At 38.2% G+C, this 22,924-nt stretch overlaps 1 protein-coding gene across 2 annotated transcripts in view; it reads right to left on the reverse strand.

The window, feature by feature from the left end:
- LOC108671310 (cytohesin-1) overlaps positions 1-22,924 on the reverse strand; it is a 45,244-nt gene that overhangs the window by 18,818 nt on the left and 3,502 nt on the right. Inside the window, exon 1 of one of the 2 annotated variants that reach the window (XM_018158827.2) lies at positions 15,683-16,396. The exons of the other annotated variant lie outside the window; for it this stretch is intronic. Within the exon in view, the coding sequence (XP_018014316.1) occupies positions 15,683-16,276 (594 nt within the window). The 5' untranslated portion in view covers positions 16,277-16,396. Of the gene's footprint in view, positions 1-15,682; positions 16,397-22,924 lie in introns of those variants that run through there. 2 annotated transcript variants of the gene reach the window in all.

The raw sequence follows: 22,924 nt of genomic DNA on the forward strand, positions 1-22,924 counted from the left end.
GAACATGTAATCATCACATTACTGGCATCTTTCATGATGACATTTTCAATGAAGTCTTTATGAATCACCGCCTTCATTGCATGAAAAATTGGGTCTCGGTCAGTGCAGCGAGACGTTGACGAAAGAAAGGCAACTCCCCTCCTCAGGGGAGTCCTGTAAACAAACACTGGCCGATAATAGCAGCTCAAAAGAGCTGTGCGGAGTCATTCCTAAGAGGCTCTGAAGTGCTACACTTAGCAGAGCTCCGTAACCAAGACAACACCTCAGGCGGCGCAAGGCCTAGCTATTAACCGAAAATAACGTACAAAACGAAAGCATCGGATTTTGTGTGAGTGCTAAAAGACGCCTTTTAAAGAGAACGAGTCTTTCTCTTTCCAAAGTTGACATTTGATCCTGCAGAAAAAAAAACACCGCAACCTCAAAGGGTATAAGCTCACGTAAGGCAAATGAACACTTGAGTTTTTTTTGTGAGGATACTTTCAAAACTCAAATATAGAGTAAAAAATCATTGCATTTTATATGAAAGTTTCAGGAAGTACTCAAAAAGACACAAAAGCAAAATTAGTTGAATTCAGTTCGATTTTCTGCGATCAACTGCACACCAATCGGAAAACGAAATTAAAAGCAAAATTAAGTATCTGTCTTTCCAAACGCGAAATGATGAAACGACAGTATGAGTAGTGATGATGGACTTTCAGACATGAAGTTGCAAATATGATCTAATAAAAAGAGAACACATAATTCGAGAAATTAGAAACATTATGTCATATACGATACTCTTATATTATAATTTTCATTTTATTTACAAGCTGGAGAAATCGTCGGCAAAACCGCGGCAAACTGCGAAAGGTCATCAAACCCTCTTCAAAATCTCTCAGAAGTTGAGCTTTGCCCCCAATTGCATGCAACAGCACGGCCACCTTCACCATTTGCACTGCCATTTACATACTTTAGCGAACAACCGTGACCACCCAAAATTCTTTTCAATTTCAGAGACAGCAATCACTCGGTATGTCACTGAATTTCGTAGTTTGATATGAACGCTTATGTCAAGTAACTTGCAATCATAAAAACTGGATAAGTAAAATCAAATATCAATCGCAACTACAAACGTTTTGATCGACATTCTAGAAAAAAATCACGTACGTAGAATTGAAAACGTCAATAGCAGCATAAATTTAAATGTAAGCATTTCCTAATATCAACGAACTACGCTCATCCAACGACTACTGAAGGTGAACACCTTTCTTTCAACGAAAAAAAAAAAAGATAGCTGTAGTGGTAAGTGCGACAAGCGTCCAGAAGTTGCACTAAATGAATCGTATATGCCACTACGAAGTGGACATGTGCAGGAGGACAATCGGCTACTCTACGGGGAAAATGGAAGGGTAATTACAGAGAGGAGCTTCCGCTGAGACGAGCAACAAAGGTCCGAAAAGAGTAAAGTTCTTTCTTCTCACGTCCGTTGCTGAAGTTTATGACCGGATGATAGGTAAATTATGTAAAATTTAAAAATCTCAAAATTAATTATTCTACAAATATTTGAAATAAATTGTAAACTAGATAAGTGAAATTGAACATAGAATGGCACTTATTTATCATAGAAACTGCACACATGCTGCTGAGTCTTCGACAAAATTCAACCAAGGTGAGCATCAAGATCGAGCGGAGGCAGTCTTCAGCACTCAAATTGCAATAAATGAAAGAAGGTCGAGCTAAATAATTCAGTCCAGCAGAAGGTGGATAACTGTAATTTGCCAATAAGATAAAAGCAAGACAGCAAACTTCAGTTTTAATTAAGTACCAAGTGAACCTATGTTAACTTCTTGTATCCTTAGAATGTGCTGTCCCAGGCTACGTAGAAGCGCCGCCTCATTGGCAGAATTAAATCTAAAAGGTGTCCAATATTGTGTCATTAATGTCTTTCTGAATTTTCAGATGCATGCACACAGTTATTCAAATGAAAAATGCCGTTTATTTTATAACTTAAATAAATTGGAAGACAAACAGACGACTACGGTATAGATGCATTGAAGAAAATTGTTAATTTCTTGCGTTTTTTTCACACTCCATAAGGATGAGAGCAATAACAGTAGTACGTAGAAGAAGCGTCGATAATCTGAAGCATGGGCGAGGCAGCAGTGGTGCAAAGCCGGCTTGCGTTGGTAGCACTCGTATGCGATCAATGCGCCACACTGGATCTATGTGGAGTGGCTTGCCCGAACAACGATGGTTCAATGAAAATTATTTAGGAAACACACGTAGCTTAGTGGCATCTTACAGCGAATACGAGTAGTAGTAAAAAATTATACCATAATACAACAAGTGTGGTTTGACCAGGTTAATCGAATGGTCCAAGTCGGACAAAAACAATTTGATTAATGACATTAGCCACCCCATAGAAAAAGTGAAAACAAAACAAAGACACCGAAAACCTAAAGGTTATAGTCGAAACCAATGCAAGGAACGCTAGCCGAAAATGTCGATGATAAGGTTAGCTTGGCGAGGGGTGACGCTCCACGAACTAATCAATAGCCAGCTTTTCATCATATCGACCAAAGCAAAGCGAAGTTCCAGGTACGAGATGCATTAATTGTTTACTATCCCGACGCACGCAACCCACAGCCTAACCGAGAATAGCTGTGTGTACTTCACGTGAATTTAAATAAATCATCTCGAAACAATCATTCGTAATCATTTGATTGTCACCAGTCCAGGTACAATCCATAATAGAATTTTTCTTTACATTTCGACTCTGACTTACGAGCACAATGTAAATTTTAATGGAGTAGAAGATGCACGAGTAAAATTTAATGCGTCGCTAGAACAGCGGTGTACCTTCATCTTAAAACGTTGACTCAGTTTGCTTCATCTTATACCATCATTTCATTTTTGTACTATTATAAAATACACAAATTGAGGATTTACATTGATTTTTCATTGGTCCTAAGCATTTTACTCCCGGAATAATGTGTATAATGTGTTAATAAATCCGAACTAGTACGGTAAATCTATATTGAGAAAGGCGTCGAAATAATTGAAATGGAACATATATGTACCACTACTTCCTGGACAAATACACCTCGTGGTACACATACAGTATGTACCACTTCGGAGTCAATGTGTTACAGAGCATCGTGGTACTTCGGAGTCTTGACAGAGATGCTCTGTCAACAAACTCGCGTGATCCATCCAAGCTGCAGTCCAATGCAGCGTTCACTGCTGTCTGGTGTAGATATCAGAAGTGTGCAAGTGACTGCATGACACCAAAGCTCTTTACAGGTTAGAAGCTATTCTCCACTCACTGAAAGAGTCTGTTCTTCGTCATGTCTAGTCGATTAGATATCTGACTCGCCATTGCGTTGACTCTCGGTGAACTCATCAAATCGAAACGAGGAGATACTATGCAGTTGTACAATAAAGTCGCATACGCTTTATAAAAATGAAGCGCATACGTAATAATACGCTAATCTTCAAACGGATGCATAAACGTAATAAGCTTCGATTTAAAAAAAAATCGTTTCGTCTATTTTTTTTGAGACGTTGTAATAGTGCAACTCTCGTGAACTGCATGACTAGAAAGATGGTCGGTATGCGGCAAATAATTAAATAAGGGTTTTCATCACATCTTTGTATTAAATCAACAGAAGAAAAGTTGCTTATAACAAATATCTTTGAGACAGCAGATAGAAGTGACAGAACATCGTGAATAAAATCGCGTTTTTATCAATTTACTCGTACTACGATACCCCGGCATGTCAAAATAATGGCAGAAAAATACTAAAATTAGGCATGGAGACACATAATGAACTGAAAGCAAATTGGAAGAATGATGCACTATGATCTGTATCTATGAAATTATTACGTTGAAAAAATTAATGTTCTGAAAGTTTTTGCAGCATACCAAGTTCGGCAAGTGAACCAAACAAATGGTGCGGAAATTATTCATAAATGTAAACCACAGCCAGCATACATATATAATCTAGAAAATTTCAGCTTCAGATATAAAGAAACGGAAAATGTAAATCATGTTGAGCTGACACGCAACGTGTTAAATTCAAACTTAACAGCCAACGCACAAATTGTTCTTCACTATGTCGAAAAAACGCAATCTAGAAACAATAAAACAATAAATTTTTTCATGGCGAAAAGAATGCCCTCACACCAGGGGAAGTTCACGGGAGAGCAAGATACGCCAGTTACTTGGCACGTGTACGTCGATTAAGGCCATGGGCATTCGAGCGACCAAAAATAATACATTTCAGGAGCTAGATAAAAATAAGGCGAAAGAGAACAATAAAGAATTATATCCAGAGGAATATAAAATAGTACGAAATAACTAAGACAAAAATTTAGCGGTCCTAAAAAGATGTTCGGCAAACATTGGAATCAGATCTGGATAGTTATTTTTATACGTTTTGCCAAAACAAACGCGCTATTTTCAACCATATTTCTTCAGTACACTACAAAAAATACAGCTATAATTGAGAAATCAAGGCCAATTAGTTGACACTCTAGCTGGCAAATTGATGGTCCCAAGGCTCTGACTCACGCGCACACAAGATGACCATGTAGTGGTCCATATTCGAAGATAGAAATTTCAGCGCTGCTAACTAGGTTACAAAAATATGAAGTAAATGGACGTGGGTTGCCGAGTCGTCGAAGCGATAAAAACTCTCATCGCATAGACTAGAGCGTTGCAAGCGGAAGTTTATGAAGTGACAACACAATCCGTAGTTAGCAATTTATTCGGATCAACATGAAGAGTTTGAATTTATAAAAAAAAACGAAAATTTTGCTTTGAAATCGATTTGATATAGTTAACGTACGTACTGACAGCAACTGCGGAAGACAAAGTAAAAAAATGCGCAAATGAAATCAACAATTTGGGTAAAACTCGATTATTTCCGAAATAGTCAGTTTAGAAACACAAATTATAATAAATACGCGATTTGAGGAAATCTAATAGCAAATAGGCATTTCAAAATCTAATGCTATATTACGCGTCACGGATCAAGATTTTACCACTAAAATTCCGATGTTTTTTCTTCGGCTGCAAAAAAAAAGACTGCCGAGTTATTGAGCTAGTTTGAAAGCCTTCGTGTTTGTAACATAAGCGCCCTTACGTAGTACGTGCATCGTGGCTGAGTACGCATTAAAATGCATTAATAATAAACCACGTGATGCGCATCAAGTACTGTGAAAGATCCATAAAGACAAATACAAAATTAAATGGTCGAATCTTAGGAGCTCCTATTCTGTCACTAAAAAAGTACGTTCCAACAATGATGTGATCGCACTGGTGAGCACGGAGACGAGGTATGGGGTTGGCGGGTTGAGAAAGGCTACTGCTGAGCGGTAATGGTGAGCGGTGGTCAGACGCTGTGGCAAGGTGCGGTTGTAACCTGCTCAGCAACATTCCTCTTGAGTGAGGAATGTTCACCGCGAACAGCAACACACTCGATCAAATCACCCGAATGATGTATACAAAAGGGTAAAAGCGTCGTTATTTGTAATGGTTATTGTTATAATTTTATCAACGAATAAGAAAGAACTATATAAGATTTATGTCATTGATATGTTGATATGAAATCAAGTTTCGGAATTCGGCCGACGTACTAGAAGAAACAGCTTCGGAATAGCTTAAAACGTTTTAGTAAAAATACAACTTCATTCAAGTAAATATGAGGAAAACCCCCCTGATACTCCGCATCTGAAATCTTGACGTTACATACACACGATTTAGTGGCGCGTGTTGACCCAATGTACTTATTAACAATACCGGCGCTGCAAAGGGAATAGGCAATGCAAGGATGCCGGGCAAACAGATGTGGCTGGCTTGCAAGGAGGACCGTAGCCTGGCAGCTAACGGAGCAGGTTTACACGCCTCCCTGTCGGCGGGCACTGAAGGTCGTGCCACGAACTTGTTCGAGGTCGCAGCGCTAGAACACCTGCGGGTCTAAGCATGCATATTCTGCTCAACTGGCGTGGTAATGAGCGAAAAACGTGGATGATTATTGCGATGAATGTGCGATCCAGACGATCTCCAAAACAAGACTACCTCAAAGAGCCATGATATCTCCGAACACTCCGTCGCAGCGGTATTAGGTAGCTAGCTACACTCAACTTTAATTTTACAATAAAATTCAACAACCAGCAAAAAAAGCTTTAATCAAATTTCCTTCAAAAATAAAATATGTATTCGTAGATAGAAATGTCGACAAGTAACACTATAGAAAAATCTTTTCATGAAATGATATGCGTTTGAAAATTACTTTTTAAAGACAACACTTCTAAAGAATACAGTGTCTCCTATGTTACACATCTACAATGAATTTCTTATTTTATTTCCATATATTAATATAAATTAATTTTTAATTTCTTATAATATTAATATATGGAAAAATTTAAAATTATTTATTCTGTCAATTGATTCATGCCTTGTCTTCAACTTTGCACAAGTCTGCAAAATTTCAGATTGATTAGACAGGTAGAAGTATGTTGAATATTGATAAGATTTGTAGAAGAAAAAATTATTTTTCAAATTTTTCAAATTATAAAAAAAATATTTTTATTAATTTGAAAATTATATATTCTGTTAATTGATTCATGCATTGTCTTCAACTTTACGCAAGTGTGCAAAATTTTAGATCAATTGAACAGGTAGAAGTGTGTTAAATTTTGATTATCAAATTTGTAGCAGACAGACAAACAATTAAACAGACAAGAAGTGAAGTTAAAGAGAAGTGTTGTAAAAATGTGAGCTTTTTGGGCGAAGATTTTTATTTTGCTAAACGTCAGCAGTGTAGGAACTGCCACATTACCAGAACTAACCGCCTTAGTCACACACAGCGCACCTCTTCAGCATCCTAATTCGAAGTCGTACTATTTTTGACTATGTCCTCAAACGCGCAACCGAAGATAGAACATTCGACATGATAAAAAATGAACCGTAAAGTTTTCCTGGAAATATTTAAAATACATCCAACACCACCGACGAATTTAGATAAAAATAAGAGAAGAAAATAATGCTAAAAAATAATATTAATATTATCTCAGTCAAGAGCGTAGTCGAGAATGATCAGTTTCAAATAAAATAAAATTGCAACGCTTAGTTATATACTAAATAAATAACAAGATTGAAAACTTTCAGACGACAAATAAAATAAAATAAGTAACAATAAGGTTACAAAAATGATTGGAATAAAAACAGTCGAGATTTCTTAGCAACGACTAAAAAATGGAGTCATCCGAAGGTTTTTTTTTTAACAACCGCGTGCGGAAATGAAAGTCGAGGAGTTCCGTACGCCTACACCAACATAGCTGCGGACATCTGGTGTGTCCGCAGTGCGGCCCTGGGGCGATTTGTATATGGCGGGCCATAACGCCCTCAGTTCCGGTCAATATTATAGCAGGAAGCAGGATTCAACACTGGCAATAGCTTCACGAGTGAGAATCATTTAACAAAATGGTGGTGATAAACCGAACTATCTACAAATGAGGCAAGAAAATTTCTACATATTTAATTTGAAATGCTCACATATTATTTGAAATTTCTTCAGTGTAAATGAGCTTTTTTTCATATGAGAAATCGATCATGCAATGGAAATGGCTTTGGTCATGATAACGAATAACACATCTCTTGTTACTATACATTAGAAAGAAGAAAAAACTTGTAATTCGCAATACCTACGTAATGACCTTACGTCATGACCTTATCTGCGAAATTGTGCTTCATGACGAGCGTAATTAATTGCAGGAATACCAATGATGTAGCGGAAATGCTTCCATTAACGCACGAGTTGCATCGCTATTCAGACAGCAAGGAAGTCGGCATTAGCGTCGGGAAGATGTTCGACATAAGTCATGCTACAGGATTAGCGACATGAAATTTTCGAGGATTTGGCGCGTTGTAAATAATAGACTCGCGGCCTACGAACAGATTCATTGCCGCCGCTTGTTCCCTTGACTTCAGCTTACAGTGAGCACGCATAAATTTAAATAATATATCTCTTCGTAAACACAGAACAGGCATGCGGGTAATCAAACAAGCACTGATGATCCTCGCCATCGTGATAGACAATTTTTGTTTTCGGAATTTTTTTGCTGTAAAAGAGAATGTACTCGAAAGGAAGGGACCAAATTACGAAACCAAGTTTTAGTCATTCTTCGACATGATAGGACTTAGAATGTGCAATCAACACCGGAGACTACTAGATTCGTGGAACTGGATGCATTTCTCAACTAGTAAGATCATAGTGAATTATAAATCTGATCGTTTTCCAGTTAAATAAATGCAAAACCATAAAGGGTTTATCTAGAAATAGCCGGTTTCCTAATTCGGACATCACGTAGCTCTTCGCCTTCTATAAAAATGACCGGTGCACAAGAATTTGACGAGTAAATTGTAAATTCACGTGACATGCGTATGCAATGAAGAGGCATCCATGCATGTTCAATGACTGCAAGAAACATCAGGCCTAATCTTAAGCCTTGCTAAATATTTGAGTTCATAAGCCGTGCGAGTATTCTTTTCCTGATGGAGACACGCGGCACAACGGACGTGAGCGTATAAGCTGATGAGTCTTGGCTTGGATTAGTGCGAGATACGTGCTTACATGCTAGTATGCGCGCGCACCAACCTTCCAGCATGATTAATGAATATGCGCACAAACTGTTCGTAAGACGAGAGCCACATGAGAAAGATGAAACGACGTGGGCAACTGAGATAAAATTATTATTTATTATTGTGATTTCTCCTTTGCTAATGCACACCTAAGTGGAACTTTAATTATAGCGCAATATAATCGATGGGCGCCCAGAACCGATGGAAAGTGGCTAGACAACCACTATTAAAATAAGCTTCGAAAATTGGGAAATAAGTATTAAATAGAGCATATTAAACATTAACTCGTCATATCATACAGGCAAGATGCATACGCGCTGAAGGCTGGAATGCGTTCAGAAGGTCGTAAGCCAGAGAGAAGACGGCGCACTGTCTCCTCTGAAGCGTACAACTTTCTAAAGCGTTAGAAATCAAGGGTGGTGGACAGAGCGCCGACCACAGCAACACATGCTAGAACGAACTTCTTACTGTAACGACATAATAGAACATACGCAGGCAGTTTAACAGAAAAGTTATTGCCGAAGTAAAATCTCGAAAAACAAAAAGGAAATTTGATGGAAGATGACTGAAAAATTGGTTGTGTAAGTAGAGGCTAAGAGCCGACATTACCAAAGTTTCTAGGCTCATGTTGTCGACCCAAAATAAAATACCCTGGCACAGTATTCCAGTCAGCGATTTTCGTTAATCTCACCCACCAAGAAATCAAAATTTACGCGATAAAAATTGCATATACGATAAGGAATTACCCAAGTTAAATCAGGTGGACAATATGGGGACTAATTAACAATTGCCTTCCCATGAATATGAACTATCAAGTCGCCACATATTACACGGTTTGCATGGGACACCATGAATAACAAAATTAAGTTTAAGACCATCATCGTTGATCATAAAAATTTAAAATAAGACTTAGTCTGACTCTGACATGAAAGACAGTCAATGAAGTCGTCGCTGCATGTGTGCATGCAACTGAAAGTCTGAAATAATTGCGACGATTTACATCCAAAATGGAGATTAGGCCAATTATATAGATGGCATGATCAGATATAGTCTCGAATTCAAATCCAGATCTTAAATTTACCGCAAATAAAGGATTATGTATCCCATCCGAAACTAAATACACTGCAGCCTTGTAAGTCCAAAATTAGACAAAAAATTCTTCAACAAAATGATCTAGAATTGTCAGCTGTGTCGTCACTGTCGTGCTACCGGTACCTATTCACCGAGAAGCGAAATGCATGAATGAGACCAGCATGCAGCACAGAGGTCAAGTCCACAAATTATTGAAACTATTTAGCACTAAAAATTTACAACCGTGTTCCATTCGCTCGATAACATAACAATACCTGACTTCATATGAGAATAAGATTAGACCACTAAGATAGATTGCCAGCGACTAAATGATCGATAACACAGGTCCATTAAGTCAAGCATCTGCTTGCACCAGCAATCCACTGTTCGCACTGCTATAGCGTACACCCCAAATTAACGAACAGTTTCGTCACAAGTGTAAATTAATATTCACTTCCGATTAATATAATAGAATCCGTCAAATTTAAAGACGCACGTGACAGTCTCGTAGCACAATTTCAACACAACCTTCTCCTACAGCAGACGCGCCTGAACTGAGTCAAGTGACTGGCTGACTGAGAACTCGAGAGCTCGCAGAGGCTGCCTTGAGCTGGCTGACTGGGCAAGCAGCCACAAACACCTTACCGCCACTTGGCAACAAGTGGAGAAGCGCTCAATCAAGTCTAATCTTTAGCACTTACGTGGCTCTTTTCACATAGATTATAAACAACCTTATGGAAATTAAAATCTACAAATAAAGGAGGAAAGATACAACTCCTTAATTCACAGTACATATACTAAATACCGAGTGTTTTCACATTACGATATGATCGATATCCTGTTTTCAGATTGATAGAATTTCCACTTAAGGTGAGTCAAGACCCGGAAGGTGATCGAACTTCAAATAATTTGGATACACTTCTACGCGCAATACGAAGAAAATAGTCATACCCGTGGCATATACCTAATACGCGCTTCCATCTTCATGTATCTTGATAGACGATGATACTTTTTAATGAGGTTCTAATCAACAGGTTAGGAAATAAAATAATGAATGATGTTGCATACCTTAGTAACAAATTAAACGAATCCAATTAAAGTCAAGAGGAAATACGATCGCGTAAGTACCAAAAAATAGAAAATAGCATTCGTGTCACTCCAGAGCCAGGCTAACGAATTCAGGTAATAAGCATAATTGCAGGGACGGTTTAAACCACAGAGCAATCAGAGTGGGTTAAGAGCAGCCATACACTACTCCACAGGACTGTGTGGGTGGCTTTGTCCTGCTGTCAACTGCTTACCGGCAAAGCGGAAACCAGGAAACCAAATAACGAATTAACGCCAACTGCTGATCACTCCAGAGTCCATGCAAACGTACAAAAGCCTTCCTGAAAGGAGCTAAGAACTGTGGCGGAGTATATATCTTGAACATTGTTAATTGATACAAGAGCAATTCCCTTAAAAAATCGATAATAGCTAAATGTAGCCGTTTCACGATTCATCAAAGAAAGTGTTGCTGCGATAAGCTATTCGTTATGTTGTTTATTAACCTTCAGTGACAACAAAAAATTAAAACGCCGAATGGTTAAGTTGATTCATGAGTTCATAACTGATGTTTCTATTTTATATCAGTTGTCGCTGTGGGAAATTCAAGCCGAAGTAAAAGTCTATGCGCAAAGTTGTTCAAAGGTGTATGCGGTGCTTGCCAGTATTAACGATACCACAAGAAAATGGAGCTCTAATTATAGCGCAATAGGAGTAACCAAAGTAGTTTTTGTAAGGTTTCTTAAAGTCCGGAAGGCCTACAGAAAATAGGACTAAGCGATGGTCGGGTAGGCTTTCCTTGAGTGGTCAGTGTAGGTAGCCTTTGGAGCAGCGACCTTTCTTTAACATCTTTGTTCTTTAGCGGAACGGAAAGTTTTGTCTCGGTGAGAAGAACACCGGCGCCTAGCCCCTATAACGACCAACCCGGGCAATGATTCTTCACATTCACACCGAAGTTCCAACAAAATGTTCAAATACCAACAAGGCAGTCATGCGGATGCTTTTGAACGCAACTAAACAGTCCCTAATGTAGTATGAACATGGTATAAAAAGAAGCAGGAACGGTGCGACAACCATGACACGTGTTAGAAACATGCCCAATACGTCCATGTGAACCTGTCAGAATAATTAACGAGCTAGGAATGATTCAGTGTACACCTGATCGACGCACTTAAAACATGCCAGCCGACATGAGTTGAAATTGAGCTCGAGGCAGCGATTCAAACCTGAAGCTAAAAGGGAAGTTGAAGGAAGGGTATTTTTCGGACAAATACGTACTTTTGCGTTGGTCGGCAAAAATTTATGATGGTGGTAATTCTTAATTAAATTTTCAGATATACAAAAAACATTGAATTTTTGCACCGGAACCTACAAACTAGCTAGTAAATATTGAATTTTAGGCCTTTTTGTCCGCGGACTTGGCCGTTTTTAGGCCATGTGGCAACCCAGGTGGGCCGTACCGCACTCATGCAACGTGTTAAGATCGAGGGCAACAGTGAGATGCATTGTGATTATATGAGAGTACTACTGCATGTAATTTGAAATAACCGTTTTAGGTTTGAATTCGATTTAATATCAAATATCTGGGTGGTTGAAAGTAAAATAATCTAATCTGGGCAGAAAAATCAATACGATGCTATAATTCGTAACGAAATAGGAGGCTAAATAATATTGTAGATCAGGTTTGAAGTTGTGAAATTTGCGGTCAGTGGAATATAGTTAAAGAAGATGTGACCATTTACTTGTGTATGTTATCTATCTAAATGCACTGATGTCATCTTTGTGACTACTAATTTCTTTACTTTAAAAACAATCTATTCTCTTAATATCGAAAAAGTTTGATGAACATATTGATCGCTCCGTTCTTATTTCATTTAACATTAGTCGTGGTTTGAAAATGATCTAAGGAAGTTATCAGGTAAAAGAAAACAACTAGTAGCCTATTCACTTAAGCCTACATGCTATCACAGCTGCCTCAGCTATTATAGTGAGATAAGCTAGATCAGATGCAGTGATAGTTTCCCGAAGGCCAAAACGTTTCGAGGAGCTCATTTGAGAAATATCACAACTCTGAGTCAAATATTGTCATACGGTCGGAATATTACCACTGACGGTAAGCATTGCTCAAGCAAACTATGTTTATACATTCAGGACATGACCTGTCCAAACCTGGGACGAGTCTGAAGCAATCAGGTATACTAGTAGTGTCCGCGTCACCGTCAGCTATTGACCGTTGAAAATGATGTTTCACTGTTCAGTTCATTGGTGCTCGCGCCATTTCAAAATCTTTCACTAGAATTACCTGATAACTCGAAATATTATCTCGGTTAATACAGTGGGGGGAAATAAATATTCGTACACTTGAAAAATCGTATTTTAATGTATGTAAGTACACAAACTTATCAGGAAAAGTGATTTAAATTATGTATAGAGACGCATAGTATTCAAAAATACTATCAAAAGATATTAAATCTCAATGCAACAAAAAACAATGCAACATGTTCACTTTTCGGGTGAAAAACATTGAGATTTAATTTCTTTTGATAGTATTTTTGAATACTATGCGTCTCTATACATAATTTAAATCACTTTTCCTGTTAAGTTTGTGTACTTACATACATTAAAATACGATTTATCAAGTGTACGAATATTTATTTCCCCCCACTGTATATGCTAACTTGCTCATAGATTATAAATAAGTAACCAGTTCAGGAAATCACTCGAGATATTTCCATGGTATTTCAAATGTAATTTTATCTTGAACAAAATACAATAACGAGCTATCTTTACAATTTGAGGAGCAAGCGTTAAAGACTCGATACTTGAGAACAGGGAACGGTCAGGAGCTTATCGCGGAAATGAAGTAATCTCTCAAATTATGGAAGATTGCTTGAAGATATAATACGGCTTTATTGAGACAATCGGTGAGATATGAAATTAAATCACTAAATCACTTAGCGTACTTTCAAAACCACACCAACCGACATCCCAGAACGAATTTAACAATGCGCTGAACGCAAATGCCGGCAGTGGCAGCAAGGACATAATCAATGACTGAGAAGCTCATGGACTGGAGCTATTGTATCGTCGGTCACTCGATGTTAATGTTATGGGCAACACGAGTTTTGGCAATGCTTAGGTACAGAAGACTGAACCTTCCGTCTATAGAAGAACTATAATACTGCATAGTTATTACGTGAAATCAGTCGCACCAAATAAAACTATAACAGAACTAATTGATGAACCTTCAACAACTATCACCCTGAATCTCGTATTCGGCAAGCTAAAATAATTTCAATTAATTCTGAATGATATTTTTCAAATCATTGGGCACCATGAATAGGGTTGATAGCTGGTGAACCTTTGCAACGTCGAAATACAAGATGACTCAATTTGACTCATACTACGCTGATAATGCGAATAAATAGTGAAGAGAAAATTCATTGAAAATACAAAATAATTTCTCCGTAAAATCTCATTTTGTTTGCAGAAAAGTTGATTGATTGACGCAATTGCTAACAGGACGTGTTTTAAAAAGTGGACGGTAATACCGTAGACCTCTTAAAATGAATATCCTGACAGAAAACTGCGGTAAGATGGGTGACTGAGGTAGACTGAAGTAAGCGCGTGGTCACTGGTCATGTGGTGTTAAATGTGGTATCATCTAGATTCTAGATCCTATCGAATTTTATAAAGAAGGAAATTTATGCAAAAATGATGCAGTAAAAATTCATTCATGGCACAATTAAATAAAATCTAAAATAATTCAGTAAATGGAATGAAAAAATAAATTCCGAAAAAATATTAACGAGGAATTGGCGATTGCGTAATTAATTGAGCTGAGCTCGGACGCAAAGACCATAATAAGATGACGAATGCGCTTCTTATCAGCTGATAACAAAATTACCCCATAAAATTCGGCCCCAGATAAGGGAAAATATTGGGTGCTCCAAAGATTCATAAGTATAAAGGTATAAACTTTAAACTGCAGTATTGTTGCGCATGCGATGCGGGAGTATGGGAGGTGTAGCTTCTACTAGGAAGCATTCCATTTCTCTGTACGCAAAAGGAAGACAATGGCAGGAAACTGTCACGGAGAATCGAGTCTAAACAAAGACTTGGCGTGCCATGAATATCCTTTCCGTATTAGACCACGTGAATGATTTCAGTCAATGAGAATGGATGGAATCATACAAATAGAATTGTTTATACATCCATACAAGGAGAACAAATACTGCTACAGATTGTAGTAAACAGCAGGTGAAGAGGAGGGATTCTAGGACATGATGTTCCATTTTAACAGCAATCGCTTACAATGTATTTGCTCAAGTTAATGTTCATATGAGCGATTTGAACTAAACCTTATATGTGATACAATATACACATTCTTTCTATTCGTTCATCATCATCAAAAGATGGAGTTTGTTCATTTTAACAATAACCGAACAACAAAATAAGACGTCTAAGAATATGTCGACTTGACTTGTTGACCACGATGAAGAAATTAATGTGGCAAGTACTTTTCATTTCAATAACGCTTAAAAGGTAATACATTACCATAGATATGTCGATGGGGTTCGGCATATACAAGAACTCACCTGAAAAGGAAAAGAAACATTTTATTTTATATAAAAAATAGTAGAATCCTTATAGTATCTTCAATGTAAGTTTTTGTACTTGCGAAAATAATACAAAAAGATTACACTAAGAGCGAAAGCAAATTGAAGACAAAGATAGTTTTAATCGTAAAAAAATATTAAATTTTTGTGGACAAGAAAAAAACCAATGCGATTAACCGCTGTTGTTAGAACCATCTAAAGAAAGAACACGGCTTCGCAAGACATTTCTGAGGCGATTAGGCAGGTAAAAAAAGAAAATGTGACACAAACAAAGGAAAATATTCTTATTAGGAAAACCTAGGAGCATAAGACAGTGACTTACTTCACTATTGCTGACACACACATTTTCGATGCCTGTAGACGACCTAGAAGAAAGTTTAGAATCAAGCTTGAAAACGACTGCAGAACCGCATTTAAGTGACCACAGAGAAGAACTCTTCACGGCCGAATCGTTCTTTGGAGAAGTACTACGACTTTTTGAGGGACTAAATAATCCTTCAATTTTAGAGCGAGACTTTTTGCGACGACGACCCAGGGTAAGAAGCCCGGACAAAAAACTGCTGCTGTGAACATGACTTTGTCTATCATCACTTGATTTAAGAGAAGTCAACGACGCATAAGATCCCATCGAACCGCTAGTGGGGCTCCACGAATCACTTGATGAACTGACTGTTTCACCGTTCACAAGTATATTCACATTAGCTTTTGAAGCCTTCCGTATTTTCGAAATGGATGGGGATACACAATCAGAAATGGACCCAGAGGAGGAGTTTTCAGATGGAGACGTTGTAGCCTGCAATGCCACAGGTGCGGAAATTTTCCGTGACTTCGATGTCGCGGGACGAGGAGGTCGACCGTTAGGAACGCCTTGCCCCCGTCCTGAGGTCGTTGCCATAGCGAGGGACGTAGTTACCATGTAGGCGATATTTGATTACTAATTGCAGTTGAATGCACTAATTAATAAACACTCTTCTGTTTCACTACCAACGAAATGTCCTTCAAATGACAAAGAATCATCTGATATGATCTCTGTTGATTTCTAAAATTAAAAAATGAATTCCAATACCACATATAATAATAATAATCATTTAAAACAATTAGAGAACTTGGTCCACGATAGAAGACAGAGGTTTTAGGAGATTACATAAAGAAGAGATGATGCGGATGACTCATGCACGCCCTGAGTGGGCAGACTCAGCTTTCAGAGTACATAACAACGCACAAGTGGCTCATAATGGCTCTCAATGGTGACGCGGCTCAAGAGACTGAATGGCTGGTCAGTGGTTCATCCTCACTATGAGGGTCGTCGATTTAACGTACGGACGAAGCTCTAGGCAAAGGCCAATCTCATGAACACTTATGTTGACATGGAATAACGTCGGTGAAAATAAGACGGAATTTTCCCAATTAGTTACTTTCTAGTTGTAACGCTGCAAACATTGACACTGATCAACGAACAGTCGAATTATCGGTCAATCAATCTACCCTTAAAATCGACTGACGATATTTCCACAAAAATTTTATCGACGTAACACCAAAAATATACGCAAATTTGTGGGAATGTTTTAAATTTGGCAATGATACCCTAGAACGAATAGCAATATTATCTAATTCATCAATTAGCACTGAGGAATAGAAACATCATTGCAGCCGACACTGGTATCACTTTAACACTGACAAACTAGACCCTTCATGACAGTCTTAGTATCGATAAGCCTTGGATGAATTATCAGCTCGTTTGTATGTATTTAATATGGCAGATAAGATATGAGAATAGTGATAAGAAGGGTGAGGATGACTACACACAAGAAACATCTGATCACTTCTGTACGATCATAAATAGACGCAAGTTGCGCCATAAGTTGGTCCAATAATTAATGCCAGATTCATGCAATGTTTACTTCAGATCATGAATGGTTAAGATCAGCACGTCATCAGGATGGGTGATACAGATTACGATTAAGTGACAAGAATTCGCAACAGCAACAGCAACCTTATCTAATTTATCTAAATATGATGGCATAAGATATGGAATCAGGGTAGGAAATAAGGGAATATCCATTGAGGAAATATATGAAAAAAAAACAAGAACTGATCTTTCAACGCTGTAAACGTCGACAGAAAACCGTTTGTTTGGGCTGAGTCATTTACTCACTGAATTGAAGCGTTCAGACAATAAAAAAAATCATAATCCTATGAATAATGGTAGTCATGAGGATAGTTTTTCATCTCGGCATCTTGAACCGGTTAGACAAAGCAGAAGACAGGAAGCGGGGAAGGAAGGCGGGATTCGTGTATCAGGAGCCACCAACAAAAGGCAAGACGTTCGAGGATCACAAAAAAACATAACTGGCACAAAAAGTACCGCCAGCGAGTGACGGAAGTAACTAGAATGCAATGATGCCGGAGCGGGCGCTTAACCGTAGCCGCATGTGGTTCAGCGGGAATGCTAACATTCCCTAATATTAAATCCGTCAAAGAGATCCCAGGACTAGTCGCCTCGGGTCATTTTTATGACGTTGCTAAGAGCGATGCCGATCAAAGGTTTAAAAATCTACAGTTAGTACTGTGAGCAAGTGCTGTTCAAACGAGTTGATTTTTCCTGTTATTTAAATTAACTAACGATTTATCGATAAAGGTTTTCCTTTTATGATTCATATTCCATATTGGAAGACATTTCGGGAGCAAACTAAATGAAAGAATCGTCTCAATTCAAACATAATCACGACGATAATATTAAACAAAGATCTAAGAATTCAATCATATTTTGAACCATTTACTAACCGAATTTTTTTTTCTTTTCAGTCAATTTTAAGTCACAGTCTTGCTTAAAAAAGAATCAGTCTAGAAGACTGAAGGTTAAAAGCAAAATAATAATTTTTTTATTAATAATAATAATAATAATAAATAATAAGAGCAGAGAAAAATGAACAACCGAGAAAAGCAGGCATCATGGAGAAAGTTTTCAGTAATAAACCAAGAAGAAGGGATCATCCAAGGAACGACGAGGATGACCATGCGTAAGGTCGATAAAATAGGTGCGAATGCTCTCGTAATCCGGCAGAGGAAGCCGAGTCGAGCCCTGACCCATGGGAACACCAAGCCGTCGAGCGGCGGCTGCCATGTGAACGGAAGTAAACCGAAGACAACGAAGTCGAAGCAAAGTGCTCGAGGCAAGAACTCTTTAAGAACAAAATCCAGGCAAATCGAACACCGTCAGTAAGTTTTCAATGTATCTTTAAATCCCGCAAGTATCAAGCTCCGTCGGTCGTTATTTATCTGAATCAGGTAATCTCAACACGCGTTTACTGCTCTCCGCATAATGAAAGTAGGTCCAAGTTTTCACACGAAATATTAGTTCTAATTTTCCATTAATTCTTTTACAATTTTAACTCTGATGACATTTCGTCAAAGGACGGATGAAAATCCAGTATCGAAAGTAAAGTTAGGTCTAAACATTACGAGCATACATCCTACCGAGTCAGAGTCTCCAGTCAAGAAAACGTTTATGTTTGCAATGCTTTGGAAATAACCCGAAGTAAACATGTCGAGTCCTGGCATCAATATTTAGACCTGCAGTCATGGCAGATTGTTTTGAGACGCCAGTCTAGGCCTAAGAAGCTAGTCCTGGTTCATCCGAAACTACGGCGAAGAAGTTTCATAAAAATTGAAGAGATGCAGGGTCGTTGAAGATAGGTGAAGTAAATGAATGCCCAAGATCTAATAACAGAGTTAATGAAGAAAATCACTGCAATTATAATAAGTGAGATTTATTTTTGCAAAGAGAAGCACTTCGATTATCTAAATAAATTGTGTATGCAAGTCTTTGGATCCGAGGAATATGGTCGAGGCAGTAATGAATATATGAAAGTTAAATGGTCAAAATTCGGGCAACGAGATTTTCAAATGGAAACCGCGATATTAGCAGCGCTAGAACAAAACTGGTCAAAAAAAAGGAATATATTAAACGAGAGAACAGTTTTTCACAAACAATAAATGTTTGCCAATTATTTTCACTTCACCTTAACCGAACTTAATGCATGACACACAGGTAAATTTACTGTTGATAGTGTGGTTCAATAACCATCAAGTTGCAAACTGAAATATATCCACGCACGTAGAAAAATAAACATGAACTTTTTATTCTAACAACACCGACGACAAATGTTATTTATTCACTTATTCTTTCCAAGTCTAGTGGGAAGCTAGGCAAGAATGACACATGTCAACGGATATTCACAATGAACACAAGTGCTGGAGCAGCAACCACGCGTAACGCAAAGACCGCCAGTAGAGAGCAGCACCCTCACTACATCACATGTCGAAGCTAACACCGAACTGAGCGACTGATTTTGGTGGTGGGAGTGGTAGAGGCCCTCGGGACATGCAAGGAACTACGGGAGGAAGGGATGGAGGACTGCGTCTGTGGGAGGAGGAGGACTAGAAGGAGAATTAAAGAACAGGCACAGGAAGAATAGTACAAAACTAGCAGGTGTGCATCGAACATCCCAGTTGCCACTAGTGTGACCAATGAAGTGGTCGAATCCGTAGCTGCTTCCACACGCATATGACCGCATATGTTGTTATTCGACAGTAAAATGGAATAAGAATTTTGTTTTAGCATTGAGCACATGTTAGATTAAAATTATTTGAGCTTATCCCCTGCACGCAGCAGGGCTTAAGTATAGACAATTTCTTTTGTAAAAATAAACGAAGTTGAAAAAATGTTCTGAAAGTTAACTTTAAACCATTGTTAGTCTTACGTAGAACTTGATAGTCTAAATCGACATCAAAGACAGCTAGAGGTCATTTCATGAGCACGACACATGCTATTCAATTCATAACTATCCACGATAGCTAAACGAGAAAGTACCTAATCAGTTTATAAAAGAACTCAAGTTATTCCGATGGTCCAAACCCGAACTGCTAGCCGATCGACCGTCCGAATGGATTTTTGTGAAATCTGCACTGATAGTCGCCCTACACGCGCGAGGGATAAACGCTTGACGACCGTTACAACAGCTGCTCAAAAATAGAATCTCATTTGAAAATAAGCGGATAAATATTGGCTTTTCAATGTATTTTTTATGGTTGTTCCGCGTTTCATGGAATGGAATATGGAAAGTGCATCTAAAGTGAAACAGATTGTGAAAAAAAACAGAGATGATTAGTAGCTTATTAATTTTGTTAACCTGAGTCCATTTACTGCTAGAGGAGAACAGTGTCAAATTTGGAACAAGAAATCATGTTTCTACTCAATGTAAAACGACTCGAAAAAAAAACGACATTAGAAACAACCTGAAAAAATACGTTCTCTCCTGAAGTTTTAATATTTTTAGGCCCAGACATGAGGGAAAATGATGCAAGCCAAAGGACGGGCGAGGAATAGTCTGTTCCCCAGTGGTCGAGGCAAACAGAAACCGAACACCCAGCGGGGAGGCGATGCCTCTGTGACTCATGTGCCTCAAGGGAGGCTAAGCCCCAACCAGAAAAGACATGCATGCAGTTCAAGAAAAACCACGAAGCGCTCGAGTAGCAGGAAGTGAGAAGTTCATGTGCAATATGAGGCAGAAATAAGAGCAGGGACTGCACATTAGATTTAACGAACAACTTATTTATCGCAGATATAAAAATAAGAGCGGATTAAACTGGAGCATAACCATTGGTTTCTTCGACAAACCGAATTTAAAAAAACTCTATTCAATATTTTTGAAGCACCAGATATAGGTATCAACGCCAAATGAGCAGCAAAAATATGCTCATCATCAATCAAATGGCAGAATTATATATAATTATATTATAAATAATATAATACATCAATACTATATTATATATATATAATTATAATACATCAATACAATATTATATATATATAATTATATATTAAAATATATTATATATTTTGATTCCTTTTGCTGCTACAACATTTATACAAATGTAGGACGACTGTCCTGATTTACCCCACCTGTCTCTTATAACCCCGTTTGATGGTACCGCACTTCCGTAACCATACCATAATACTATTACTTACCTGTTGGCTACCATATTCCAAAAAAGTCAGTTGTGCATTTGCTTTCATTGTGTAATTTTGTATGAGATTTTGCTACCTTAAATAGCTTTCATAGTGTACATCATCAATTTGTTGTGTTTGACTTGGAGAAAAATTGTTCATGAATTAATATTTAGTCTAATTGAAATCCTAAATTGATATTATATAAACTATATATGTATAATTATAATTAATTTAAAATTCTGTCAAGAATTACTGTCATCAGCGAGACAGCATGGAACTCCACCAGCAAATAATGGTACAGAGAAGAAGCATCAGCAGTACAGCATTCATGCCATCAGCCCCAGGTGTAGTCCATCTCAGGCCTCGGTGAGCGGCAAGGCATCAGTAGCCGCACAGCAGCAGCGTGCCCTCGGGCACAGGATGGGCAGGGTTCACCCCTTGGCCCCCACCTCCCCAGATCACATCAAAGGACAGCTGTGTTCGCCATGCGGCGATCGCCCGCCTCAGCACAACTCAGACCGAGGACCAACGTGCGGAGCGTCCAAGTGTTAGAGCTTCTCTATGAAAATCGATAGGTTCATAACTAGCAATCGAGTTCTCGACGAATGATACATTATTGCTAAAAACTTTATTTGCAGATAATAAATAAATATATTTATTGAATGCTTAAACATTTAAAAACTCAAATTTTGTCGTTTGTCCGTTGAGATGATGCATGATACTACTGAAGCGTTTATCGAGAATAACTGTCTTCATGAATTAACTCACAAGCACGAAATTGTAATTTTGGTCATGTAATGCACTTATTTGGCATCAGTGTGTTCTAAAACATGATTCGCAAACGCTCTAATACTTTGTATGCACAGGAGGTTATGAACCCTTGATATAAAGCAGTAAAAAAGTAATCATTCGATGAGAAAACGATTCCTGGACTCGACAGGGGAGGGGACACTCGTAACGTGGGTTTTTGCATGGCATGCAACATGTGCGGGGCAACGAAGTTCACACCGCTCCTTGTAAGCTACCTTGCGACCAGCCAAGAAGGTAAACTGCCCAACAACCACACCGCCACGCGCACATGGCTCATTGACAGAAGCACGGATATCAAACCGCACGATATCATTGGGTAAATTAAATGAAGTAATGTACATCTGGTTATATAATTAAACATTTTGTAACTAAATGTCAGGCACTTTCTATCTGGAACTTGAAAGCGAACAGGAGTGGCGGTCGTTAACTTCATCGTATTACCAGAATTTTGGCCAGCTTATTTCAAATTTTTAAACGCGAAACATTCAGTTTTCGAGCGAGTCCACCTGAAATAGAATAACTGCTGTTACATAAGTAAATTCAGTTCGTAAATCTTTAATCAGAGTACTCCCAACATGGTGTAGGTCACTTAAATTACTAGATAAAACCAGAAAATCAAACGGCGCACGCACCAAAACAAAGCAAGAGGACCGAGGACCTGGCCTGTATAGTGCAGCTGGGTGGGTATAGTATCACCTTTTGGGGCTCAATAACGAGTTGTGTGCAGGGCCGAGAACCTCA

This window comes from Hyalella azteca, unplaced genomic scaffold (assembly GCF_000764305.2).
Source record: "Hyalella azteca isolate HAZT.00-mixed unplaced genomic scaffold, Hazt_2.0.2 contig2444, whole genome shotgun sequence".
NCBI classification, from domain to species: Eukaryota; Metazoa; Arthropoda; class Malacostraca; order Amphipoda; family Hyalellidae; genus Hyalella; species Hyalella azteca.